Source organism: Grus americana, chromosome Z (assembly GCF_028858705.1).
Source record: "Grus americana isolate bGruAme1 chromosome Z, bGruAme1.mat, whole genome shotgun sequence".
Lineage (NCBI taxonomy): Eukaryota > Metazoa > Chordata > Aves > Gruiformes > Gruidae > Grus > Grus americana.
Window position 1 is genome coordinate 47,349,130 of NC_072891.1, and position 26,589 is coordinate 47,375,718.

Sequence of the window (26,589 nt, forward strand, 5' to 3'; positions counted from 1 at the left end):
TGGCTTCAGCCTTGTTTCCCAGATAATTGTAATGAAACTTGATTGTTCGATTCCTTATTTTTCTCAATATTTCTTTCCTGAAGTGTTTATGATGGTTTGTTCTTGCAGGAGAAGCTTAATGTCAACAGTATGGGGCATCAGGTGATAATATTTGACTTTTCTCTCATAAGAGGACTGTGGGAAACTCGAGTTAAGAAGAACAAAGAACGTCAGAGGAAAGAGAAAGAAAGATTAGAAAAAAGCTCATTGGAGAAGTAAGCCAACTTTTCTGCTGTTTATTTTAATGGAATCCATTATTATTGTCCACTAACATTACCATATACTAAGCATTATCAGATGATTCAAATTTTATTTTTTTGGGGTTTGGTTGCAATGATTTCTCACCTCCTTTCCTCAGATGATTGTAAGAGAAATGTAGCACAAACAGTACCTGTATTTCATTAGTCCCTGCTCTTTCCTATGTAGATTGTGATTTACTAATGTTGTATTTTATTGTCTACTGTGTAGATTTAATTTGAAGAGAAAAATAATACACTTTCTACCTTTCTATTGCTTATGTGCTGTATAAAAGTATGGGTTTTTATTATGGAATTCATGAAAACATGCTCATAAAATTCAGTACTAAGAAATACTTTAGGTCTTTTTGTTGAGTTGACAGGAGAAACAAAAGGAATTAAATAAATGGACACATACAATTGCTTCTGAATAGGAGAGAGAGGATAGAATAAAAGAACTATCAGAGGATTTTTTCTTTGTTCAAATATTAAAGCTTTGATTATAATGCTTACACCCAGTAATCATGTTATTGTTTTTATTATATTTAATTTATGGTTTCTTTAAGCAATATTTTTGTTTCTTTATGCTCATTCCCATTACAGACAGTGAAATATTATACTGTGGTGGCAATGTTGGAAATATATGACTTATCATTTTTCCCCTCTGAGAAAAGAACAAAGCAATAAAAATCACTTTCTGCTTTAAAAATAAAATGCACAGGGTTAAACAGTGCCCTTGTTTAAAAGCCTCATTGCATTGAACCTTCGTGTGGTGTTTCAGCCGTCTCAGGAGACCCACACTCGCAGATTCTCACTGCCAGTGCAGCTACACTGACAACAGAGCAGCTGGGCTAAGAGGAGACCAGGGTAATGCAAAGTCTGACTGCTCTTTCTGCAAGAACTTCCTCTTCAAAACATCCATAGTTGTAGTTTTGGTTCTTCCATCTCTACCCAAAGCCTGCATTAAAAACCATAATCCTAACAACAACAAAAAAAAGCAAAAAATAAGCCAAAAAAAAAAAAAAAAGCTTGTGCTTCAGATTAAATTCTCTACCAAGGATAAGCTTTCTTTCTGGTATGCGCTGAGGGATAGAAAAAGTTTGCTGTTGTGTAACCTTTATGGTGGAAAAGATTTGGGATGAAACTCAATCAACCCTTATTTCTGTCCCAGACGCTACATTAAGGAGTGGCTTTGTGCAATTCTAATGCAGATAAAGCAGACAACTCTCTGCTTTACTGCTGTCTGTACCAGCTAGTGGTTCTTGGTGTGCCACTGCGGCCATATCATAAAAAGAATATTATGACTAGGACTCCAGACCCATACTGATGAAAGGTCAGTCCCAATGTCAACTTAAATGTCAACACGCCCCTGCCATGTTTTGTTTGGGTTTTGGTTTTCTGTGGTGCAGAAGATAACTTCTGAGTTCACTAGTACGAAAGCAAACGAGAAGCACCAGGCATGGGGAACTTCTCTAAGGAAGAGGGAAAGAGGGTAACCTTATGTGCTCTGAGGCAGCTAATTTCAGCTCCCATGTTTTTTGTCAGTAGCATATGTTAAGCCTCATTTCTTACTGTGAATTGTGTATTCTATAACAACAATCTCTGCTGTTTCTGCCTGTGGTTATTTGTCTGTAGCCACCCCTACAGCTGAAAGAGTGGAGGTTGACCTGTTCTGCTCTTTTGTACTAATGAGGTCCAAAGTCATTCTTTTATCTTCCTGCACCAACTGGAGATGGGGAATTTGGGATTTGATGCAGAGAAGTAAAAGGTTTTGAGTGCACTTTCAGCATGCACAAAGGATTTTTGTTTTCTTCCTTTAGCTTTCAATTTGCATAGGATACTTTGTCTTGTTACATGTCTTCATGCAATCAGATTGCTTTCCAGTTAGTCCTGCTTCTTTTGGAGCTCTTTGAAAAAAGGAGAAAATATATCAGACTTGTTTCCTGAACGTGAGTGATCAGTATTTCACCCACTGAAATGAATGGCAAAGTTCATGTCCATTCTTATGATGCAGGCCCCATAGCATGGATAAAACTGGTAGAATAATGGTAAAAGTCAGGAAAATAGTGGTAATAAAATGCAAAATCCAGTTAAAAGAAAAATATTTGTTTTATAAGGTGTGCAGTGGCCACTGGCCTTTAGGTCCTAAAGGTCTGATCACAAGTTGCTTCTTAGATGCTTTTCAGTGCTTCCAAAAGTTGGGCCCAAAACAGGACAAGGTTTTGCTTGCTGTTAGCTCAAAAGTATAGATAAAATTGTAATTATAATTAAATGCTTAATAGAAATAATGTTTCCCTGTATAAATACATGTCATTATTTTAGGGAGTTCCATGTGTGACTGATTTCTAGTATTCTATTTAGAGATTAAAATTTTACCTCTGTCAGGTAGGTCCACTGAAATCAATGCTAGTACTTACTGTCAAGTCATAGTAAGAAAGTATTTTCAAAGGATTGTGACCCAAAATGATAATTACAGAAGGACTTTCAAAGAAAGCAGTTTCTCAAATTGAGGACTGCATTTAAGATTCTACATATTTACTTTTGCCAGCAGCCAGAGTGAATTCCCAAGGAGGGCTGAAATTAATAGATTTTCTCTGCAAATATACTCATGTAACAGATGAGTTTGGAGTCTGGCCTGCTGAGGCTGCTTTGCTTTTTTTTTTTTTTTTTTAACCAAAATCCAGTTTTTCTTAAAGAGGTTACAATTCACTAATGCCCCTGAGATTATGCAGATCCTTATCAGCTGTGTTGCTGTGTAAAATGACCTGATAATATGTAGCGAAATGTGGTATGTATTATTTGAGGAAAAATTCCCAATTAATCTCTAGGGAACTGTGCTTGCCTTGGGGCAAGGTAATTTTGCTCATGCAGGGTCAGTAAGCAGTCACATGTAAGATATTTCTTTATTTTGACTGAAGGTTTTCTCAGAGGAAAACCTCACAAATAAATGCAAAGCCTGAACTGTGTTTGCATTAATGGTGAGGTCTTGTAAAGATCTGGGGAATTTACAGGTCTAGAACAGATGTTTAAGCAGCTGGCCAGTGAAAGCTGATTCTGGAGAACAAACTGAGAATATTGTGAGAGGCTCTTCTCTGGCTCTCTGAGATAGGGGTATCAGATCACTTTGGGTGGAGTTAATTCAGTCCTCTGTTTCCCCTTTGGTTTTGTGGGACTGTGGAAGTGCAGCAGTTTAAGGAACGCCGGCTTCTGGGGGCAGGGGGTATATATAAACCAGCAACTGAGTATAAAAGAAAAAGAAACAGTAGATTGTTGTGAAGGAGCAGTTTCATTTTACTTCATGTCCTTAATTCTATCATACGAGCCCATTCTAAATCTCCCATAGGACATGAAACTCAAACTGCTACGAAAAATGTGCACTGTTCCAGGGTTATTTACATGTTTATGAAAGTCCATAATATGGAAAGAAGTTTGTGTTTATGGCACTGTTTTATATTTCATCTTCTAGATTCTGATAGTGGTGAACAATCTGATGTTGTACCCTGAAATCCTTAATGCTGTCAGACTAACTTGATGTGGTATGATGATTTTCCTCAATAATTTTTCCTTTCTACTTGTCAATTTTTTTGGAAAGGGAATGAGAGTGAAAGTTTACGGTTAGATTTTTTTTTTTTAGGATTGCAACATGTTTGTCTTCTGTGTGAAAAGCAGGTAAGGTAAAAATTGAAGGCTGAAGGCCAACAAATTAAGCATTCAAGTGAGGAAATGCCAGAGCTGTTTGCCCAGATTAGCTATCTAAATCTTTGCTGTGAAATGGCACAGCCTCCCCTGTCTACCAACCAAACATGCAGCAGAGGTAACTGTTCAGCCACCGCTTCCAGTGTTTCTTCTCCAAAAAGTTCCTCTCAAGGTCTGGCTAGCTAAACGTGCATGTATTACTTTTCTGAGCTATGCACTTCCTGAATGTTAAAAGTCAAAAGAAAACTTTCACTCTACAGGCAGACAGTGACTTTTTTTCCCTGAGAGGTTATGTGTTTGTTTAATAAAATAGATTTGTCTCTCTGCCAAACTTCAGTGTTATAACTCTATTTGTACCTGAACGAAGATTTTATTTGTGATGTTTATCTTTATTCTCCCGCTCAATACCCAATTCAGAAAATTTTCTAAGCAAAAGTAAAACTCAAGCTGGGAGTCCTTAGCCCCAAACACGAATTATAGGCAACAAGTTGGGAGTAGATCTGCAGCGCTAATAACCACTTATGTTATTTGCTTTTGTTCTTAGGCACTTGTGCATACAGACCTTGCATCTAATATAATGCATGTGAACGGGTTGAAAGATAAAAGCTGCTGTTGAGCTACAATCCTTTACAACCCATGGAAGAGCCTGGCAGAGGGACTGAAGTTAAATCAATCCAATTGAATTTGAAGCAAATGTTACTCGTCCATCAGGAATGTTAGTCTGGGCAGAGCTCCAGTTTAACTGTACTGCTCTTGTAAAAATTCCATAGGATTATTTAATGGTTGTGGGTTTAAACATCACCCAGGAGTACTAAACTGGTGTCACCGTATAGTGTCCTGGCTATTTCTTCCATCCTCGTTTAGGGGAAACAGTGCCATCTAATGAAACTTCCTTTCTTTAAGTAAGAAGCATAACTTTTCCTCAAGACCTTCTAATCAGACACTGAGCAGTGGGTAACTGCAGAAGGAAGAACCATTCAAAGGAACCCAACTACTCCTCATTAACTGGGACGGCTCTGAAATCCTTACTAATGCAAACTTGTTTTCCAAGCTGATCTCTCCTTTGAAGGGTCCAATCATTGAACTTGTTCTACAGCATTCTTTGTATCAGGTTGATTAGATACACGCTTTTGTTGGAAAATCTAAAATGCCAAGTAAAGAGCTCCCATATCCTTGAAAGGAAATATTTATAATAAAAAAAAATTAATTATATGTTGTTAAATCTCTTTGCTGCAGATATACTCCAATAGTGAAGTAATGTTTGGGGAGTACTTGCCTGAAGACAAGTTCAGTGCTAACCAAAATGGAAATACTTGATTATTCCATTTCCCTGCTGATTCTGTTTCATATCTATAGTGTATTGCTCTGAAAGCTTACTGAAAAACAGCAATGTGTTGGGAAATACCTTGCCAGAATTAACCTTTCCTCTATACCATTTACAGTCTGCTTTAGTGTGCTTTTGTGTTACAGATATAAGGGTTTGAAACATAACTTTTTTTTTGGCAAACATAAGCAGCATGCAATCAGTCTTTTTTAAAATTAGTTGGACTATTTGCATGATTAAAGGGAAAATACTGGTTTAATTAGCTGAGTTGGAACCTTAGTTCTCACCTAGGTCCTACATCCAGAAAAAGATATATTTTTTTGTCCATGCTCCCATTTAAATTAGGCTTGACTTGACAAACACCCACTTTTTTGAATATTGAAAATGGTAGTTGTTTCTTTAATCTGACTGCACCTGTTTGACCAAGCTCTGGAGGAAGATCAAATATTTTATTGCTGAATAGTAATAAAAAAGACATAAACTTCAGGAGGGCTGTGATTTTGTAACTAACTCATTTATTTGTCATATGTGAAAACGTGTTCCTGGAATATCAGGAGCCTTTAAAGTGCCAGGGCCAGAAATTTAATTTATCTAAAAGTATATTAGCATATTTAAAGGCTGATTTTATTTGTGTGGATTTTTTTTTTTCCTCTGATTGCCACACTGGTTTAGATGCCTTTCCTGTCTTTCATGAAGATTCATGTAATAGCCCTCAGATACAACAAATGTAGTGGTAATTTATTTTATTTGAGAATTGTCACCAAAAGAAGACTTAAAATGGTATTTATTTTATAAAGATCCTTTAAGAAGTACCATCATCTCAATTTTTTGACAATGACAGAGCTGAGTGACAACCATGTGGCTGAATAGATCCCTTTGGTTTGATCTTAACTGTAACCTGCAAATTACAGCTTTGTAATCTTTGCTTAGTGATACATACCAGCTTGTTGTAAGTCACACCTCTGGGCTAGGAAGGCTCATATTGATTTGTTTGGTTAGTGTGTACCCCAAGGGTACAAGTGGGGTTTCTATACTGTTAGATCCTCAGCCTTGGGATATATCATATTTTCATTCTGAGATGTACTGTACAAAATTATGCATGTTTATTGCTCCATTATTAATTAATTTTCCATCTGTTTAAAATGTGCTTGTACACAGTACTTAGCCGGGTGACCCTAAGCAGGCATTCTTTAAAAGCTTAACAGAGCATGTTGCCATAATTTAATGTATGAGTAAAGAAGAAATTTGACACAGGTTTTGACATCAGTGCGTGATATCCATGTTGAATTCCTAACCAGGTTTAATTTTTAATGCCTGTCTTTCTTCTGAGGTCAATATTTTTCACTGACTGATTTGGTTAACAGCGGGTTTTGTTATGTGCATTTTATATTATTTGGCTAACAATATGTCATGACCTCCTGAGATTTGTGTTTGGTACATGTTATCATGTAAAGTGCCAGAGGACAGTTTATTCTTCCATCTTTAATGTAGCTCCCTTCTTGCTGTTTTCTATATTCCTCATCATGAGAGACTAAAGTTTCAGACCTGAGCCCTCTGCTTTTGTGTTCCTGGGGTCTATCTGACAGAGCCAGCACTGAGGTGTAGTGGAGCAGTTCAGTGCCTTACTTGTTATGGAGAGTTAGAATTTTTGACCTCTTCTTTCTGTTTCTAACATTTAAGTTTCAAACGTTCTTAGAATTTATACTGTGAGGAACGAATCAGTAATTTTTTGTGCATAAGTGAAGAGCAATGAATACAAAAAAACCATCTTGGGGGCAAGATTTTCAGTGCATTGAATTATGCACTGAGATCAAATGTTTATTGCTTTGGTAGCAAATGAAGGAATTCCATGGAAATTAGAGGGCAGTAATGCAGTTAAGCTTCACAGAGGGACAGAAAAACTGTATGTGGAGGACTGGAGGAGGATGTGAGAAACAGCAGTTCAGCTGTGGTAAGTAATGCTAGGAGTATTTAGAAGATTTTAGAAAAAAAGAATGCCAGGATTTTGGTGCTTTTCAGTTCCTGCCTTTTAATGGTTCAGATCCTTTTGTTTTTCTCTTCCTTGGGGATTCAATTCACTTCCCCCCCTGCCCCCCTCCTGCCCACCTCACCTCCCACCCACCTTGCACAGTAATACAGAGCTTTTATTGCTGATTAGCTATGCTCAGTGGTAGACAAGTTTTGGAAAAAAAAAGATAAGTAGGTGGTTTGGGCCTATTTATTTTTCTTATAGTATATAAAAGTGTAATTTTCTAGCTTTTCCTAGTGATCTCTTGCTATTGCATTGTGTGTCCTCTGTTGTGCCAGTGGACTCTTGGGTTCAAATGACAGATTGAATAGGCAAGATCAACACTAAAAACTGAAATGGCTTATGTGTCAAAGCATCTGAAAGAGGTGTTTCAACTTTCATGTCTGCTGGTATGGAAAATTCTGTCATCTGAGCGCTTCCAAACTGCAGCCGGAGGGTATACCCTTTGGTAGGGCTGCCTAGTGCAATCAGGTACTTGGGTGTCTCTCCCTCCGTAACCAGAAGTATCAGATGTAGCATGTTGAAGAATCACTACTCTAACCTGTTTTCTTGTCTTTGTTATATCAAGTAGGTTCAGAAAAGATTTTGACACGTTGTGGGTTGGTGGTGGACTCTTCCTTGACTGCACTAGGAGCCCTACTACACCTCTAGGGACTCCCTGAGCTGAACATGTTGCTCGATGTGTTTTTCTGTCTGTCTGGTCTTTTTCTTCCTCATTTACATATCACCCCTTGCTGTGGTATAAAGCAGTCCACAATTAGACACTGAAAGAATCTGGGAGATTTAGTTCAAATATATATATATGTATTTTGTTGTTCTTGAGCCTCCTCTATTGACACTTTAAATATCAGAAAGTCCTCCAGATGCCTACTTGTAAAGAGCGTACTGATCTCTCTAATGAAAACTGAAGCTAAGGAGGAGTAACCTTTCTGCAGCTCTCAATAACTTCTTTAACTATTCCTTCACTGCTCCTTTCATATCTTGATATGTTATTGCTCACACCGTCTCTTTGAGAGGTTTTCTGCTTCTGATGTTCTAGAAATTGTTTTCCTATTCATTTGTACACCTGCAGTGACTTCACTTGCTTTTTCTGTGTGTGTGTTTAAGTTTATCAGAGCTTATACTGCTTTCTCATTTCTTCATTTGAAGAGGAATGCCATTTTACCTTTTTTCATTTTTCCATTTTGGAAATGAGAGGAGAAAGACATCCTTGCAGTAGCTTTCTTAGAATGTGCTTGTTCAGAGGTTGTGCTTTCTTAGTGCAGTCTGCCAGCACTTTACCCAGGGAGCTGCACTTTTAACCAACTTTGTTATATGTAGCTTATCTGCTGAAATATTTGTAAGGATGCTTTTCCATATTTACTCTTTCTAAAGATGTTGCATGGGAATATATTGCGGTCATGATTACGGTCGTTGTTACGGAAGGGGCTTTCTGTAGTTCTCTGATGACCCAAGTATAGCGTACTGCTCCTTGAAACTAAATCTGGTCCTCTTGTGGTCTCTCAGGCTACCTGCTCTGACAGTCATACGTAGTTTCCAAAAGTTTATATTGTTTGTAGTGCGTCAATGTGCTGTGTGTGTGCCGATAGCTGAAGTCTCCTGCTGTTGCTGTGCTCTCTGCTTTCAAATCTCTGTAACATCCCCTAAGGTTTCAGTGGGTGCCACAATTTGTGCTGGGCAGTTTACAGCTGTCTCAGTAATACCTTTCCTATTTAGGCATGCAGTTTTGATCCCTAAAGATTTATTTTGATAGAACTGAGTCAAATACGGCTCTTAATCTACGCTATCATGTTCCCATAAATACACTCTGCCCTGCAGTTTCTGTCTTGTACCTTGCTATGAGTGTTCAAGAATAACTTGTTTTCACCAAGTTTGGAAGATGCTTCTTGTACCTAAATTTGTAACCGATTTCTTGTATGTGACAGAAAACCAGACATTCTGTTTCATGTGCCATTGTTTTAACATATTAGCATTTCAGAGAAAGTCCCATGCTTAGCTGGGAATATGTGCACAGGTTTTGTTACTTCATACTTGAACTTTACAAACTTGCATGTGATTCTCTTTCTAAGACGTCATTTTTTACTTTCTCTAGGGGGCGCATTATCCTGAACTTTGTGCCCTTCTTCATCTGTCATTTTTTTCCAAGTCTTTAAAATTTCTGCCAGAGGCTGGAGATTACATAAATGAATCTCTTGTACCACAAGAATCTAACATTCAAAGACTGAGCTCAGATTTATGATGCAAGGGGCTCTGCAGAGTCTTATTTTGGTATAAGGAAGGCTTGCTTCAGTTAATCAACCTGTTCCTTAATTGACTAAGCTGAAATAAATCTATCTTAAATTAAAGCACATGCGTTTGGCAATGCTTAATTATATCAAATTGAATTTACACCTGAAGTTATATAGGTAAAAGTTTGCCCTGGAGGTGAGCCTAAAGTTACACTGAAATTGAATCTGAAATTAGTTGGCGTGAGATAACTTTGACCTTTACCTCTACCTTCTAAGATCATATTGGAAGATAATGTCTAAAAAATGAAAATAGATCATAATACTTGAATGAGAAAGGGCAGGGAAAAGGGATATTTCTGAATTCTAATTTTCCAAAATGACTTTTTTCCAACTGAAAAATTTTACATACATCACCAGGTCCTTGTTTTTATTTATACATATAACTTGTTCTGTGAGAATGTATTTCATACCTTATTGAAATAAAGGGCATCATTCATGCTGTTTTTTGTGACAGTGTGCTCAGTCTCCATTTTTCTATTGTTCCCTGGGTGTCTCTGTTTTATAGTCAGTAAATGAAATCCTGCTTATCTGAAATCTATGTGTAAGTCTAGAAAATCTAAGCATGACTCCAAGATTTTTTTTTTTAACTACCAATACCTTGCGTGCATAATTATATTTTGTTCAGTACTTGTGCAAACAAAGATCAAGCTTTCAGACTTGTTTCCCGTACTGTATTGTTTCACCTGGTTCACATAAACCCTTTTGGGCACTATTTCAGGATAAAGCAGGAATGGAATTTCATACTAGAGTGCCGGAAGAAAGGCATTCCTCAATCAAAATACCTCAAGAATGGCTTTGTAGACACCGATAAGAAGATCTTGGACACTTATGGAAAGAGTCCTCAGCCCAAGAAGAGGCATACTTTGTCAGATGAAGCAAATAAGGAAAGAAACAAGTTTATTTTTCAGCTTTCTGGAGAGCAGTGGACGGTAAATATAATGGAAAATATGTTTCTATTGTGAAAAGGTTTGGGTAGCTTAGCACTGTAACTTTTAATCTCCAAAACCTTCCTTTTTTTGCCAATGCATATGACATTGATGCTTTTTTTCAGTGTTAGAAGTGACAAAAGCATTTCCTATCTTACCCTGAACTAGTGGTTTAGTTTTCAAATATGCTTATTTTAAATCCTCTACTGATACAAGTAACTTAGCCCTCTCAAAAATTTTGGTATAAGCAATCATATTGCAATAAGGTATCTTTCTCTGAAATTCCCCAATGGATGGAAAGAGATGAAAATAATATTCAGCTTTGTTGGCTTGTTGATGTCTTCTACTACTCAGAGATCTGTCTTCTTGCTCTAATGGTGTGATATAACATTTTTCTCAAGCTCTTTTCAAATCGAAACTAATATTAGCATCAATCCACAATGGTCTTGCTGAAAAAAGCACTTTTTACTTGCAGTTGTGTTTGATATTAAACAGCAGTTTGGAAGTAAGCTCTGAATTAACACCGTTTGGAATTCAGCAAAGGTTTGTCTGAAGTTTTCCAGAGTTGTTAAAGCTTTGACTGAAATGTATTTTGAAAACACACTACTTTATTAATGAGAAAGTAAAATTAGAATTTTGACTTTCATATAATTTATAATTTTGAAATTTATTTTTGAGATTTTAATTACAAAGAGTGCAAGTTAAAAAGTCAATTGATAAAGTGGCTAAATTTTACTAAAACAATTCTTTAGATTGACCTGAAACACAACTTTTTCCCAGATTTGATCTTGAATATGAAAGTATTTTCTTTTTTGGCTTTCATTTTTTTCTGGCTTTAATTCTTTCCTGAATAAACATAAAATAGGTGAAATTTCTGGAAAATAGAAAACCCTGGTTCCCATCCAGCTCTAGTAAGGAGACTATTTTTTCAACCGATGCCAATCATTCATGTGGTAGAATTGGTTGCTGGAGAGCTATCATGTCTCATATTTCAAGAATCTTGGATATTGAAAATATTGTTAAAGCTGTGTAGTCTTATACTGCACACTTTGCTGTGTTGTAAACTTTGTAGGTAGGTTAGGAGGAAAAAAAAGAGCTATTATATCTCCTTAGACACTGATATAGTAGCAACTGCAAATATTTTCAGTGCATCAGGGAGCAGAGAGCTGCATAACTAAACTTTCCTATTGCTTATCCTCTTTTGCCAAAGAGTTAACATTTTGCTTTGTCATCATAAACAAGGCTTTACATTAGGAGGCAAAATCAAACATACATAATTTGCTGTGTTTTCGAGAGCATTTAATTTCAATTTGACATACCGAAAGATGACATTTAAGAGATATCAGTGTACTGTTATGTACATTATGCCACCTTGAGCCGTATGCTCCTAATCACCATGCGCTTTGCTTCTGTCACCACATTATATGCACGCTGTGGCCATATCACACAACCTCTGTGCCTCATTGCCCAGCTCTAGCCTGGTTAAAGTGGGCTTCCTGTCTCAACAAGATACGGTGACATAGTTCGGGTGTCTGTAGACAACGATAAAATCAAAGCCGCTTTGTTTAGAGAAGACCAATTCAAAATCAAAGACCATTGCCAGTCTCTAACAGCTGAAAATTATTTTAAAAATGTGAAAATCAACTTGACAGAGTTCTGAAAGAAGTGTATTTCCCCTTATTGCAGAAATTTTGTAAAAATTATATCAGTTATACAAATCATACCACTTATTTTGCTGTTTTTAATCTCAAATGCTGCTTGTAAACCAGAGACAGAATCAGACATGACACTCTTTTCCCCTATTACTCTCTCACAAAAAAGTGCACTTAGGCAAAATGAATTTGCAGACTATACAACCAAAGCTGCGCAGGCTGGCAATTTGCATGTGAAAGATCTGTGGATATGTGACAGTTTTCTCAGAGAAGCCTGTATGTCATGTAGCTGGGAGCTGTGATATCATCTGTGGTTTAGTTTTTGTAATGTATTTTGCACACAAATACAGCTATGAGTTGAGAGTTTGGAAGATTAAACGCTTAGACACTAGGAGAAGTCAGAGCTGGGATTGCCTGTGCGGTTTTACAGGCACATAACCAGCTTGGTTTGCTGTTGGCTGGCCACTTACCGCTTGGCAGCAGCAAATAGCACAGCCCTGTGAAGTGTCCATTTGGGAACTAACCGCTGAATCCTGTATCTCACTTGCTTTTAGATGATAAGTATTTCTATTATGTTTCCCCTTTCCTCTCATCAACGAAACAGTAATACATCCTCTAGACAGTTGATAGCTAAATCTGAGTAGGTTGCTGGTATGACTTACAGATTTAATTTTGAGAACTAGGCTTGCTTCTGGGCCGTACCCGTTCTCTTTCTGGACGCTGTGAAGCTAAGTCTCACAGAGGAGTAATCCCCAGCATAGGGATTTTTCAAGATCAAAGCAAGTAGCTTTACCACATCCTTCCCATAGGTCTCAATGTAAAGGCTCTCACTGGAAACTTCAGCAGCAAATGAGCTGAGTCCACAAATCAGCTAATGTTATTTGAAATGTTGCAGTCCATTAGAATGGTAGCTCGTGCTGAGCACTAATCAGTGCCCAGGATGTCTAGATGGTAAAAATGCAGACATGTTACAAAGATGCTACTGTCTCATGCTCCATACCCCTACAGCGTAACAGTGAATCTGGCCCACTGATTCTGCATTGTTGAGTATGAGGTTAAAAATGGGTTTTGTAAAACACCCCATCATATACTCAGATAGCTTGGACAATTATTTTGAAAACCACCTCGACAGTGCTCTTTTGAAAATCATCTCGTATCTCCTTCAGAGAACCTTTGTAAGGGAGAAAATCAGAGTAGATCACACATTTTGAATTCCTAATAGGAATTCCTTCCTTCGGGACCTCTGTGCCACTTTTTTCCCCACCTCTCAAATGTCTTTGAAATGATAATGTATTTTCATTAGGTGGAGACCCACCGTTCCTTGTACTTGTGAAGTAATTATTTTAACATATCTGAGGAAAGATAAAGCTTGTGCAATGATTATCAGGTTAGACAAATAGGCACAGAGTATTAGCTAAAGAGTGTAGGGCTTGATTTTACAGTATATGAATTCTGAGGAATTGTATTCTCTTTATGCAGATCCATAATTCCTTGTGCATCATTAATTCTTCCTAGTTAATGCTCACTTTTAGGCTAATTTTTTGAGACATGCAGCTTGAGCCTCTAGACATCTCAAGTCACAATGGTTTTCTAACAACGGGGTCACACTAATGTAATAGGAATCTTCTGAGCTACAACGTTGTAAGTAGGATTAGTATCAAGCCTTTACGCTTGAAGAACGCATACTCAGTGAATCCCTCTGAAGCTGAAAATCCTCCTCTAACTTGGGTAATGGTTTGGCCACATCTGCCCAGGGTGGTTAGCTTCTGGCTGTGGACAGTGGTTGTTACGTGCAGTGCTGAGATAGTGTTACCTATGTCTGTCAGAGCTCTGCCTGGAAGAGGCTGTGTGACAACATCCTTAAGCTTCAGTGGCCCTTGCCTCCTCTTTCACACACCAACCAAACGTTCATGACTCAAGTGTCTACATCCCTGTGTGGTGCATTTCTGCCGGCTGGAAACAGTAATGAATTAATATTTGTATTTAGGAAAGAAAAGGGCGTATAATAACCAATGGGCTAGTCTCATAATCTGATGTTGTGAATGAAATCAGACAGGCTTTTCTCCTCTTTTTATAAAAACGGGCAGAATCCAGTTGTATTGCCTCAGCAGTGAGTCTCCTAAATCCTCCTGTGTTTGCAAAACCCTTGGGACTTGTCAGCATGAGAATGGTGTACTGTGCCACAAGTAATTTGAGGTTCCCAAGGAATGTTTCAGAAAAACTTTTTATTTGTCTGAGAGTTTTGCAGGAAAACCCACCATGAAAAGGAGCTGTATAAGGTCTCTGGATTCTTGAATTGTGAGTGAATCAGTTACCTAGGAGAGAATGATGGAGAGTTGATGAAACACTTAACTGAGAACCTTTGTACATGTAAACATGTATCTACTGAATTAAATGAGTTCTTCAGAGAAATAGCACTGCTGTTAGAGCAGAATGAATACTGTGGCAAAATAATGCCATGAATATTCATATGATTTTTTCAATGAATTCACTTTATCTCTGTTTTCCCCCTCTGAGTGTTGACTCTCTGCTCCTAACTAATGAATACTTATTCTCTGGTGGATCAGCAAATTTTAAATGATTTTCAGAAAATATTCAGGAAAAGCAAATTTTTGAATTTTTATTATCAATATTGGCAAAGGAAATGTGACGATGTTCACTCAAATACAGAGTAGGACTGTTCTTGGCTGTGGTGCTTTGCCTAAGCAGAGGATCTAATGCATATCTACTTTAACGCCAAATGTGCACAAGTAAATGAATGAGTGATGGTAAAACTCTTCACTTGTAAATCATGACCTTCTTGCATATCATTTCTTCACAGAAAAAGGCAGCAAATTAATTAGTACATTTGTATTTATTCTCCTAGCTTTATCATCTAACATACTGTGTATTTTCAGAGAACAGAGAACTTCTATTTATTATTCCCAGCTGTTAGTGACAGTGAGGTGTTTATTTGCCACAAAGGGTCAAGTAGAATTGCTGCATTGAATGAACAGAGAAAATCTCTCTTGTGCTTAATTTAACTTCCAGAGATTTCCACAGGCCCCCTCCTCCCCCTTGCCCCGCTCCCCCCCCCCAAAAAAAAAAAAAAAAAGTAGTATAGAATTCCTGACCCAGTCAGGAAGTACAGGTAGCCCTGAGACATACTGGTTTTGGAAGCAGCTCCACACTTTCTCAAATATGAGGGAGACCTGGATCCATGGTTTTGGTTTGGCTCATAACAGATAAAGCTACAGAGCTGGAAAAGAAACAGAATTGAAACTCCTCAGAGCTTTGATCACGGTTTTAGTTCAGGCTTATGTCTAGCAGGTAAATTCTCTCCTAATTAGAATTAGTATAATCAACAGTGGTTGTAGGTTTGCTATTTATTCCCTTTTAAAACCTTTTTTCTTTTTTTCCCTCCCCAAAATCAAAGGAGTTTGAGGTATTGTTTTGCTGTTAAAGGCAAAAGACTGGCTATCCTCCAAGTGTCAGTCTTCATGGAGCAATTTATCAGCAGGCTGCCAGCTTTAGTGTGGCAGTAGAAGATTACAAAAGAACACAAGGGAATCAGAGAGTAAAGCAAACGTAAAGCTTGTGCAAATTTCAGTTCCCATCCCTATCTAGTTTGTAAATGAAGTAAAATATCACATCAATTTATGCTTCAGCAACACAAATAAAATGTACTGTAAGATGGAGAATGCTAAAAAAGCACATTATAGCAAAGTATTTGTAAACCTACATTTGCAAATTGTAAATATGATTATAAGATATAAAGAAATAATCGCAAGAAAGAAAAGCAAGTCAAGACAATGGGTAAAAGAATGGAACCTCCTTCCATTCTTTTGAAGTCATGTTTGAATTTATTTCAGTTGCCGCATAAGGCTATCTTGGTGCTTTAAACTGCCCTTAATACAAAAGTTAAGATTATAAAAAATCATTTTTATGTTAATAAGAAAGATTTTTTTTTTTTTTTGCTTAATTTTTCTAACATTATGAAGGAATTTGATCGTAATTTGAGAGAATGCTTTGTGTGCTGCACTGTTTTCAGTGTGTCAAGGGGAAGTTTGTGGGATACCCCCTTCAGTCTGGGAGCACAGCAAGGCTTTTGGCTTCACAGGGGCAAGCGTTCCCCGTTGCTCCCTGCTGTATCCACCAGTAAGGAGCTTGAGATGGTCTGCTGTGAAAACGCAGTGCAAAAAATTGGTTGGTCAGTAGAAAGACAAAGACAGACCTGGACTGTGGAGAAATAGAGTGGCAAATGGTACCTGTTACCAAGACATCTTTTTCCTTCCGTTACGACTATTCTGCATCTGCTTTCCCTGTGAATCAGGGTTTTTCCCTACATTGGCATCTATGACACTCCAGCTAAATGCTATCCACTATGATGTGCTGCATTTTCAATTCTATACAGGTGGGAAAGACAATTCTAATTGAATTTGCTGTATTTATTCTTTTATTTTGCTGCAGAAAAATGTGCAGCACTGAAGGTGGAGGAGTGGAAACCCCCTCCAGAAAGTTGGAGAGATTTCTCATTACCAGCCCTGAGGCATTTCAAGCATTTTATTTTTTAACTGCCATAAACTGACAAATATAGAAGATGGATCACAATGCAATATACACCTAGTGGGAAAATGAAGCAAGAAATGAAATGATCCATATCAAATATGGAAGGGCAGGTAGCAAGGCAGAACTACGTATATCGGCTAAGTGTCTGCATGTGTAGATCTGAAAAGAACTGAAATCAGAGGCAGCAACAACCAAAGAGCAGCTTATGATCAACAGTTTTTATCTTTATTTATGACTAGATGTTTTAATTTAGCTAGAAGTTAAGCAGCACTGTTCCTAGTTCAGAAGTTTGGAATTAATAAAAAATGGTTAAAATGCATCAGTCTTGTTAATGTCTTGGTGAAATCTATGAAACCTAGAAGAAGAAAAGACGTGGGCAATGTCCTCTGTCTAAGAAACTGTAATTCCTACTGTGTCGTATTCTTCATGCACAGGAAAGAAATTTGGAAGTTATAAAGGAATTAAAGGCTGAAAATCTTACATCTCTTTTTATGGAGCAAAGTTAGTGGTAGCACCTCATCCAGATTATTTATTCCAGATGTTACCAATGCACAGTGATGTAAAAACCAGGACACACTGGTAAATTATGTGGTGCTTTAGAAAGTGGAGTTTAAATGATCTGACCTTCAACTTTATGAATTGATTTTTGTCTATTTCAAGTTCAAGGAATTTGATGACATAATTCATAGAAAGATGTGTACATCTGAACTGAATACTGATTAACTAAATCAATTCTGTAAGAATTAAAGGCTTTAAAACTTTTAGTTTCAGTAACTTATTCATTGGAGATTTTGGACAAATAGAACAGTCTGAAAATTACTCAGAAGGAAATTTATTTGCTGTGTATTTGGCACAATACTAGAATTCTTAAAGAAAAATATTCTGCATGACTAAAACAAGAATTAATTGCAATTATGGACTGATTTAAAAATTGAGTAATTTTATTCTTCACAAAGAAATTCAGTAAAAATTTTCAAACATTGCTGAAATAACTTAGGAATTTAAGTTACTTATTTGAAAAAAGACTTTCGAAATGTGATATGTGTGTGTCCTATCTGGAATATTTCTGTTCCTTGGACTGTGTTCCAGCTTGGCAAACAAATTTTGAAACATTGGCAGATACTGACAACATAGTCACACTTTTTTTTTTTTTTTGGCAAACACTATTTAGATATTCTCCATTCACCTACTCTTCTATTCTGTGTTGCATTTTACTGCATCTTGTTGTGTGAATTAAAGCACTGAAATGTGTTTTTAAAAAATGCTCCAGCTGGAAAAAGGAGGTGATATGGGAGACACCAAACAGGTTGAGTGCTTCAGATAGGTTTCAGTTTTAGAGCAAAATGATTGCATTAGCAGTTAAAAAATGAATATGTGGTGACAGACAGCTGCAGTACTCTTCAAAAGCAAACAGCTCCTATGAGGATTTGGCAAACTGCTGTTCTACATCAAGATAATTAAGGCAAAGTGTTGAGGTTTGGCTGTGGAATTTTTCTGCCTGTATTTAGAAACATGGTAGAATGAAATTCTAACTTGATGCTTTCTATTTACCTGTTCTTATTTCATTTACAGGAATTCCCAGATTCTCTGAAAGAACAGATCTATCTGAAAGAATGGCACGTGAACAATACGTTGATACAAACCATTCCAACCTACATTGCATTATTTCAAGATCTGAGAGTACTGGAGTTATCAAAAAATCAAATCAGCTGTCTCCCAGTGGAAATTGGTAAGTTGGTTCAAGATATTCAGCTATTTATACTTATGGCATTTAACTTGTTTCCAGTGAGCAGTCCCCTGTATATATAGAGCTCTCTGGCTGTAATTATACTCGCCGAATTATATGCAGTACCATGTGTGTAGTATGGCTCAAACATGGGAAAAAACTGACACATTTTTGTTATCTGGCTACAAGGCATTTATTGCTTGTATTCGAGTAGATGGAGAGTTCTTCTTGAGAACAGGTTGTGTTTTATGTTCCTTATAGGTTAAGAAAAATAGAAGTGTTACAGAATTGTAAGGCTCAAACAAGATGAATTGAAACACAAGACTGAGGCAAAAAGGAATCAAAAATATAATGTTGCATAAAATCTGTCCTTTGAATTTTATAATGAGTTCAGTAACGATCCCCATTTAATAAAGTGGTGTATCCAACATGACATCAGGCTTTCAAGAGAAACAAATTCTTAATGTTTACATGGTTTGGCCTTTGCTATTTTAAGCTACAAAATAACAAGAATTTTAGTGTTTGGGTCTCCTGTGTTTTCTGATCTTATAAAAAGCTTGTTCAAAAGACTGTAATGGTCTGAGAGGGGTTTACTGCTCTTACAAGGAAGAGAATTGCTTTAACTGGTGGTATCTTTGGGAGCTGAAGAAACTGGGTCCACTATGAGGCCCCCATAATCTAGTCCATGCAACCAGGTTGTACTAATACCTCAGTCTTTGTTTTTAAATGCAGTAGTCCTAAGCTTTCCCCATGACTTATGATATTCCTTATGTATGCTAAGAGCTAACAACTTTCAAATAAAAGATAAAGGCTGAAACCTCCACTTCTGTAGTTACCATAGGTTTAACTAAGAAAAACAGGAAGAGAGAGAGCATCCTGAAACACAGGATTCAGTGCTAGACTTTTCTACCCTTTTCTACTTTTTTCTACTCTATTAGTAGAGTAATGCTAATGCTTTTGATTTATTTACTAACATTATATTTTACACAGAAAATTTCCCACTGACACCGAGATATATTTTATAGTTTCAACCTGGCAGCTTAATACAGTAACAAATCATAAACAAGACACAAGCAGGAGATAATGGACATAAAATAACCACTAACTGTTTTGTCAGCACTTTGACTGTGGAACTCAGATGGGTCAGTCAGTTTAATGGACAAATAACTTCTACCAGGTGGTGTGGAAGAAAGGGGAAAGAACCTAATTCCTTTCCAGAGGCTACTCTAAACCATTAAACATAAGGTTTTAAGGGGTTGCTGCTTAACAATTGGTGCAGGTAAAGGCTGAGAAAGTTTTTTTTTTTCTTCCTGTAATATTGTGCATCATTAATAAAAATGATCCCCAAAAAAGTGACTATGAATGCTAATAAAGTCTGTTTCCAGAATAAAGGCACAAAACCAGGTCATTCTATCATGACCAATTCTCTGTAGAGGGTAATGTAGAGGCCATATCAGACGTCTCTTGGGAAACAAGGAAGAAAGTTTCAAATGCTTCTAGTAGCAATCACTGTTCTTTCAATTGCATTTAAAGGATGTGATTTCTGCTCATCAGTAGCTTTCATTTTATTCCCATTCATTCACTTTCCCTCCAATATGCTCATCCCTCTAGCTAATACCCAAGGTGTTGCTTGCTTTCTTTCAGTGTTTTTGTTGCTGCCTTTTTATGTAAATGTTTGACTGGAAGGGCCAGTGAATATTAGAGAACTTTGTTGTAGTTCCTGACTCAGACACAATGTTATAGCACTCACCATCCTCCTTTTAACAGTGAACTCTTGTTCGGAATTTTTTTTTCAAGATTCATTAAATGAGAGTGGGCATGACTGTACTAACTACTCATCTGGAGAAACCTGGATTTGAACCTTTCTTTTTGAGGCACTGCATAACCAAATTAACAAATTTGGTTAGCCATAGATGCTATTTATACAATAAGTCTACATCACAGCAGCAACTCTAGCCGATCCAAAGACACAGATTCACCAATGTAGTTTAAAAAGAAATAATACAAGAAAGCCACTCCAGGACTGTGTAACTGAACTGTTCAGTACTTTGCTGGCAAAACCGCCCAATGGTTTTCAGTCTTAGTGAATGTCCTGTGTTGACAGACCACCTATTAGTAATGCAATGGACCTTCCCTTGTTGTTATGACAAAAATTACAGAGAATTTTTCATCTCAATTTGTATAATGCTCTCTTTGTTGACATGTAAAGTAGTATGCTTGTAAATAGCTATACTTTTATTTCACGTACTATATATGCATGCAGACTTAGCGACTAATATGTATTGGAAATGCTCATTATTTTAATAAGATATTATTATGAAAGGTCTTGGATATTCAGAAGTTTTTGGATGCTGCTTCAAAATGAAACCTTTCATACTTTAGTCATCTATCTGCTAAATTATCACAGTGAAAATAATTGATGTGGCTTTGGTTTGGGAGCTCTATCTAAACATGGAGTGAGGACTGGGTGCTAAATCAGAAGGTAAGGTCTCTGGAAAGGTTAAGTGCTAAAGTATTCACCATTTTGTGTTCTGTTTACAAAACAGCAGCAAATAGGTAAATATCACAGCTAAAACATACTTGAGAGTAATGACAGATGGTTGAAGTTGGCAGTGACACGTATGCTGTTGAGTCTTTAATCTTCAGACAGAATTGAAGCCAAGTTTAGACCAACAAATCATCCAGCAGAAGCTAAACTGGTGAGCCATGTTTGGACTACTTTTGATTCTCACAAGAGGGATTTAAAGGTGTGAGAGAACAGTAGTTGATAATATTTTCAGTGAAAAAAAGTATTGCTACAATAGCAGTCTCTGGACTAAAATATCTGCAGGAACTGGAGTTTGTGTTCCTGTTTTACCTGATTTGGAAGGGAATGCTCTACTCTGAATCAGAGAGAAGAAAGACAAATCCGTTCTCAGATATTTCAAATCACACTCTTAGCTATAATCACTTGAACAGATCAAAATTGGATCAGAAGACAGATGAGAATACTTTTGATTTGATTCTTTTTGTGGAATAGCAAGTGTTTTCATGGGAAGCGAGTAAACAAAAATGGAGAAAACTGTAAAATGGATTTGCTGTCTGTCTCAAAGTTGTCAGGTCTGGTTTTCCCAGGAACAGCAGAAAAAATAAGCAGGAGTGTAGCCAGGGGATTTTCTTTGGCAACGGCTTCTGGATGAGTTTGCAGTTCTGGCTCGGATTGCATGGCTGCAGTGCAGTCGCTGTATATCAGTTAGTGCCAGTACGTTAGTAATTGCTATAATTGAAAATATCCAATAGAATATATTCCCATATTCATGTAGAAAGTTATGAACTGCATTTTCATGTGATTCCAAAGCTTTTGTGCTGGGATGGGATAGTGAGGCTGTATCAGGAGTTTTTGTCCCACAAATTATTCATGAAACATCTCAAAGAGCTGTTAGTAAAATCTTTGTACCTCATTATGTTCTCTCACATTTTTGATATGCCAAATATTTAAAAGGGCAAAATAACTGTGCTTTTGAGACATATTTTAATAAGAAATCACAGGGAGTTTTTCGGTCTCCTCCCTACCTCACAGTATAAAATTTCATTTGTGCATACCATTAATCCAATTTCCGAGAACTCAGAGGGGAAAACTATAAGTAATACAGTTTTAAATGACTTCTAGATACCTAAAATAGCTTATTCTATTAATAAGATTCCGAGTGTGCTGATGTGCGAGTTTCCAAGAAGAAAATACATATTCTCAGCTTAAATGCAGTCTAGTTCTGAGGAGTTGCAGACTCATCTCTTTCTTACCCTTGCCATTTATTGAATATTGAATATTATCTGTCCAACAGCTCAGTCTTGTATACAACTGCGGAAAATTTTGTTTATATTCCCCATTGGAAAAGGAAGTATTAAACACATCTGTTGCAAGTTGATGGTTTTTAGGAGTATGCCAGTTGGTTTAAGGCTAGCTGCTCAAATGATGGCTTGCTCGTACTGGAAGAGCTGGTAAGCTCCTCAAAATTTAACCCTTGGTTAGTGCATCACAAAAGTGCAAAACTGTACTTTTTATTGGACCAACTAAAGAGGAAATAATCTTTTTTATTCATCTGCTTAAGCTATCAAAAATGGGAGTATTGTACTAAAATCTAACACAAATATACTTCTACACAGAGAAGATTGGTATTAGAGAAGATTAGTATTTATTTCTCAGTCTTCACTTGGGTCACAGTGGGAATGTTGAAGGCTGTGCATACCATTCAGGTTATGATGGAAAAGTTTTATCCAAGAAGCTTTTTCGGTTTCCAAGGTGATCAAAATGTATTGTTCTACCCTTCCCAAAGCCTACTCCATGTTTATTTCTGATGCTCAGAAAGTGTTTTTGACCTGGAGACTGAGCTTGTTTTACTTTGCTCATGGGAGACACACTCTTTCTTGGGGATTCCCAGGGAGATCAGAGTCCATGTTTCAGCTTATCTGCTCCCATGAAAAAAGGAAGTAACTTATTTTTCTATAGAATTTCTGATCTACCAAAATATCTTCAGCTCATTGCATTTTTGTTTTCATTAATTTCCTTTTCAGCCCTTTCAGTAGACCCTCACCCTACATTTTTTTCTCCAAAAGTATGTCTCTCTACCATTCAGCCCACAAGAATTTCTTCATGTTTTGCTATAAGAAAACACCCCCCCCATTGTAATAATACTCTTCTGACCACAGAACAAGATCCCCAGTTTTATCCTTTTTACTTTTTGTTTGTAGTAGTCACTTGCAATTTCTCTCATCATGTTTAAAATTTTTCAATTGAACACATGAAGGTTGGTTAAAGAATGAAATTTTACTAGGCCAGGGTCAGCCTGGTACTGTGCTACAGCTTTTATAAGCCCTAGTGGCAAAAAAAAAGGTTTTTCAACTTTGTTATGTGGAAGGAGTTCAGGAAGTCTTCATCCCTCCTTTGCTTGGAGTCTTTGAGCAGAAGTAAAAAAAAAAAAAAAAAGTTTTTTTAAAAATTGATGTTTTAACTGTTACCTGTAAGCTTGAACATCAATATCTCCTTTCAGATAAATCAAAGGCAATGTCACTGATTCAGCAGAGAAGATTGGAAATAGGAGACTATTTGTCTTGTGCCATAGGAAGCTGCTATCGGATCATTGCAGATCAATGCAAAAATTTGCTCTGCATTTTGCTCCAGTTTATACAAGTTGTATCTGCCTTTGCATTGAATGGGATCCTTAGATAATAAAGGCTCTCTGTAGCCTCATCTGTATTTTCTCTCCGACACCTTGTTAGGAGCACTAATGTGGGCTTGTCTAAATGGTGAAGTTGCATACCATTACTACTATGCTGCATTGCCCATCAGAAATTATAAAGTTTAATTACTGGTTTAATTTTTTTAAATAATGAATTAAAAATTTAAACTGGGAATAAATGCTATCTTAGGCAACGACTATGGCATTAAAGGTCCCACTTAAAAATAAAATATTCTTAATTGTGAAACTGCCAGGGAAGCCATGGATTTCATTACTGCTTTTACTGCCTCTCCCTGGAAAACACAGAGATGTTAGCTGTTTAACTCCCTAATTTGCATTTTTTTTATAGAACTGAAAATTCAGTGCCATTAAGCATAGTTAACATCAGTGTTGTAGCAGCCACAATTTTATTATTACTACTTTTAATTGAGAAGTTGTGCTTGAGCATTATTTGAATGTATAGATGGCTGGTGTGGCGGTCAAATCCTGCTCTACATTTGTGCAGCTGTGAAGGGGGTGTCACAGCCTCTGCCCCTCCTAAGGCTGCTTCAATGTCTCTATTGCATCCTCATTAAGCCCGGTGGTGGCTGGGCACCATACCTGAGACAGTGGAGAACTTCTGCACTAATAAGGTATAAATAATCCCCTAAATACAGATTACAGGGTAGTGAAAGTTGTTCATACTGCCTTACCACCCCTCTCACTCCCCAGCCCCCCAGCTGCTATTGCAATAAACTCCAAATGTCGGTGAGGGTGGCTGGAATCTTACTGACAATGCCTATGGTGTTTGAAGGTTATTTAGGGATTCATTGCTCCCCAATTTTGCATTCCTTCAGCCAAGATACCTGGACTTGGTAATCTTGAATTGCCACAAATGTAGTCTTATAATCATATATTTGTACTCTTTCTGTGGCAAAAATAGCCAAGCAGCCTTGTTTAACAGATCTAGGGGAAAAGGAGAGTGACAGTCTTACTCCTTTTGTCTAAGAAAGGAAAAGATCTCAGTCTATAACTGGATTACCATTCAGGCAACTTATATAACCTAACTCTGTCCCTGTGTAGATTGTGTCTTGTAAGAATTTTAAACAGTTTTTTAGAGAAAGGAGTAATTAGAGACTGAATGGAAGCTAGGTTGAAATTAAAAATTTATAAAGGAAAAGCAAGTTGTGGCCAACTCATTTGGTTTCTGTCTTTCTTTTGAGAAGATGATTGAGCTTCAAGTAGTAGATCTTGTCTATATGGCATCCCATAAAGTATTTGATACAGTCAACTATGGAAAAAGAATGTTTGAATCTAAGAAAATGGACTTTGATGCAACAATTGTAAAAATGAGCAAAGGACTTGCTAAAGCAGAGGCATCAAGGCATTTGTTTGGAAAGAGAAGCTATCGGTCAGGAGGAAGATCACTTGTGGAGTTTCTCAAGGATCAGTCCTGAGTTTACTTAATTATTTTGAGGAACTGGGCTACTGAAATTTTCTGCTGTCACGGTTTGAGTGTTATTGTCACTGCATAGACAGGAAGAAATATGAAGAGCTGGATGAGCAGATGGGCTTCTAAAAAAGTAGAGAGATTAAATTAAAGATTGAGGATTTCAAGGTCATGTACTCAGGTGCTAATAATTTGTGCAGCAAGTCATGAGATCATTAAACACAAACAATTGAAGAAACGAAATTCCTAATCTAACAGTCACAGAATGACAATCCAGTACCAGAAGGACAATCCAGTACGATACATACATAAAACTGTGGTCACCAGATTCAAGAAAAGTTATTTCATATGGAAACAGATGCAAAAGAAGTCTAGTTCGGACCTTTTGAGGAGGGGAATTCTTATTTTGTGAGAGGAGATTAGAAGAATTGGCTTAATCAGGCTGGTCTGATAAATTCTGATATGTCTGCTACCTATGAAAACATCAGAGAAGTAAACAACAGGGAAGGAAAAGAGCTATTTAAAGATAAAATTGTCAAAATAATTAATGGTTATTAAACTTATATGAATAAATTCAGACTGGCAATCCGCAGACCATTCCAAATCATGAAAGGGATGAAACTGTAACTTGGTTTTTCCATAAGAGCAGTGAATTTAAAAAAAAAAAACACGACTTTTATGACGGAATGTGATAAATAAAAAAAAAAAAAAGGGATTACGTGAAGTGGCGGTGTAAGGGTTTTATCCAGGAGGTCCTGGCAAGTCCTATGTATGTCTTATGGTTGGGTTAATGCTTGACTCCTGCTCAGCTGTCAGGTGGCATAACTTAATCCACTAGAGAGCCCAGAGGTGAAAAAACAGCCGTTACACAGCATGCAAGAGATTGCTCCCGGCAGCCAGGTCTCAGTGAAGTGTATCCCGCTCATCTCTCTTGTCCTGAGTTCATCAGAATTAAATTCAGTTGTAAGACTCATGTTTTTTTCCCAGTAATTTTCATAATCTTAGCCACAGCAATTACTGGCAATTGTCTGTAGATTCTGTATTGCGCTTCTGTCAGATTAGAGAGAGATTATCTATGACAAGAAATAATGTGATGCGTCTTCTACTTCCTTGGTTTCTCATACCTGCAAGCTGGGAGAAACCATATTAGGAACATTGACATACATGTTAAAAACCATGAAAGAAGAAAAAATCTTGAAAAACCATGGTTTCAGAAGGCAGGAAAGTCAGAAAGGGAAGCTGTTCTTGTGTCCATCACTCTGCCCAGAAACACTGTTAAATTTTTATGATTTTTTTTGGTAAGCAGTTCTGCCCCATGTCTCCTAGTTATGCACTAGAGATGCATGATCTGAGCAGAGTTAGACAAGAGGATAACTAGGATTTTGGTGACACTAGATGCCTTGCTTACATTAATTCTCCAGCTACTAACGGAACTGAGAGGTAGAAATTTCAGTGGCTGGAAAGTTAGCAAATACACCTG

At 37.1% G+C, this 26,589-nt stretch overlaps 1 protein-coding gene across 5 annotated transcripts in view; it reads left to right on the plus strand.

The window, feature by feature from the left end:
• LRRC2 (leucine rich repeat containing 2) overlaps positions 1-26,589 on the plus strand; it is a 71,376-nt gene that overhangs the window by 13,084 nt on the left and 31,703 nt on the right. For all 5 annotated transcript variants that reach the window (XM_054809720.1, XM_054809716.1, XM_054809719.1 and 2 more), the window contains 3 exons: positions 109-254; positions 10,331-10,541; positions 18,311-18,467. In XM_054809720.1, coding sequence (XP_054665695.1) covers positions 130-254; positions 10,331-10,541; positions 18,311-18,467 — 493 coding nt within the window. In that variant the 5' untranslated portion in view covers positions 109-129. The remainder of the gene's footprint in view (positions 1-108; positions 255-10,330; positions 10,542-18,310; positions 18,468-26,589) is intronic.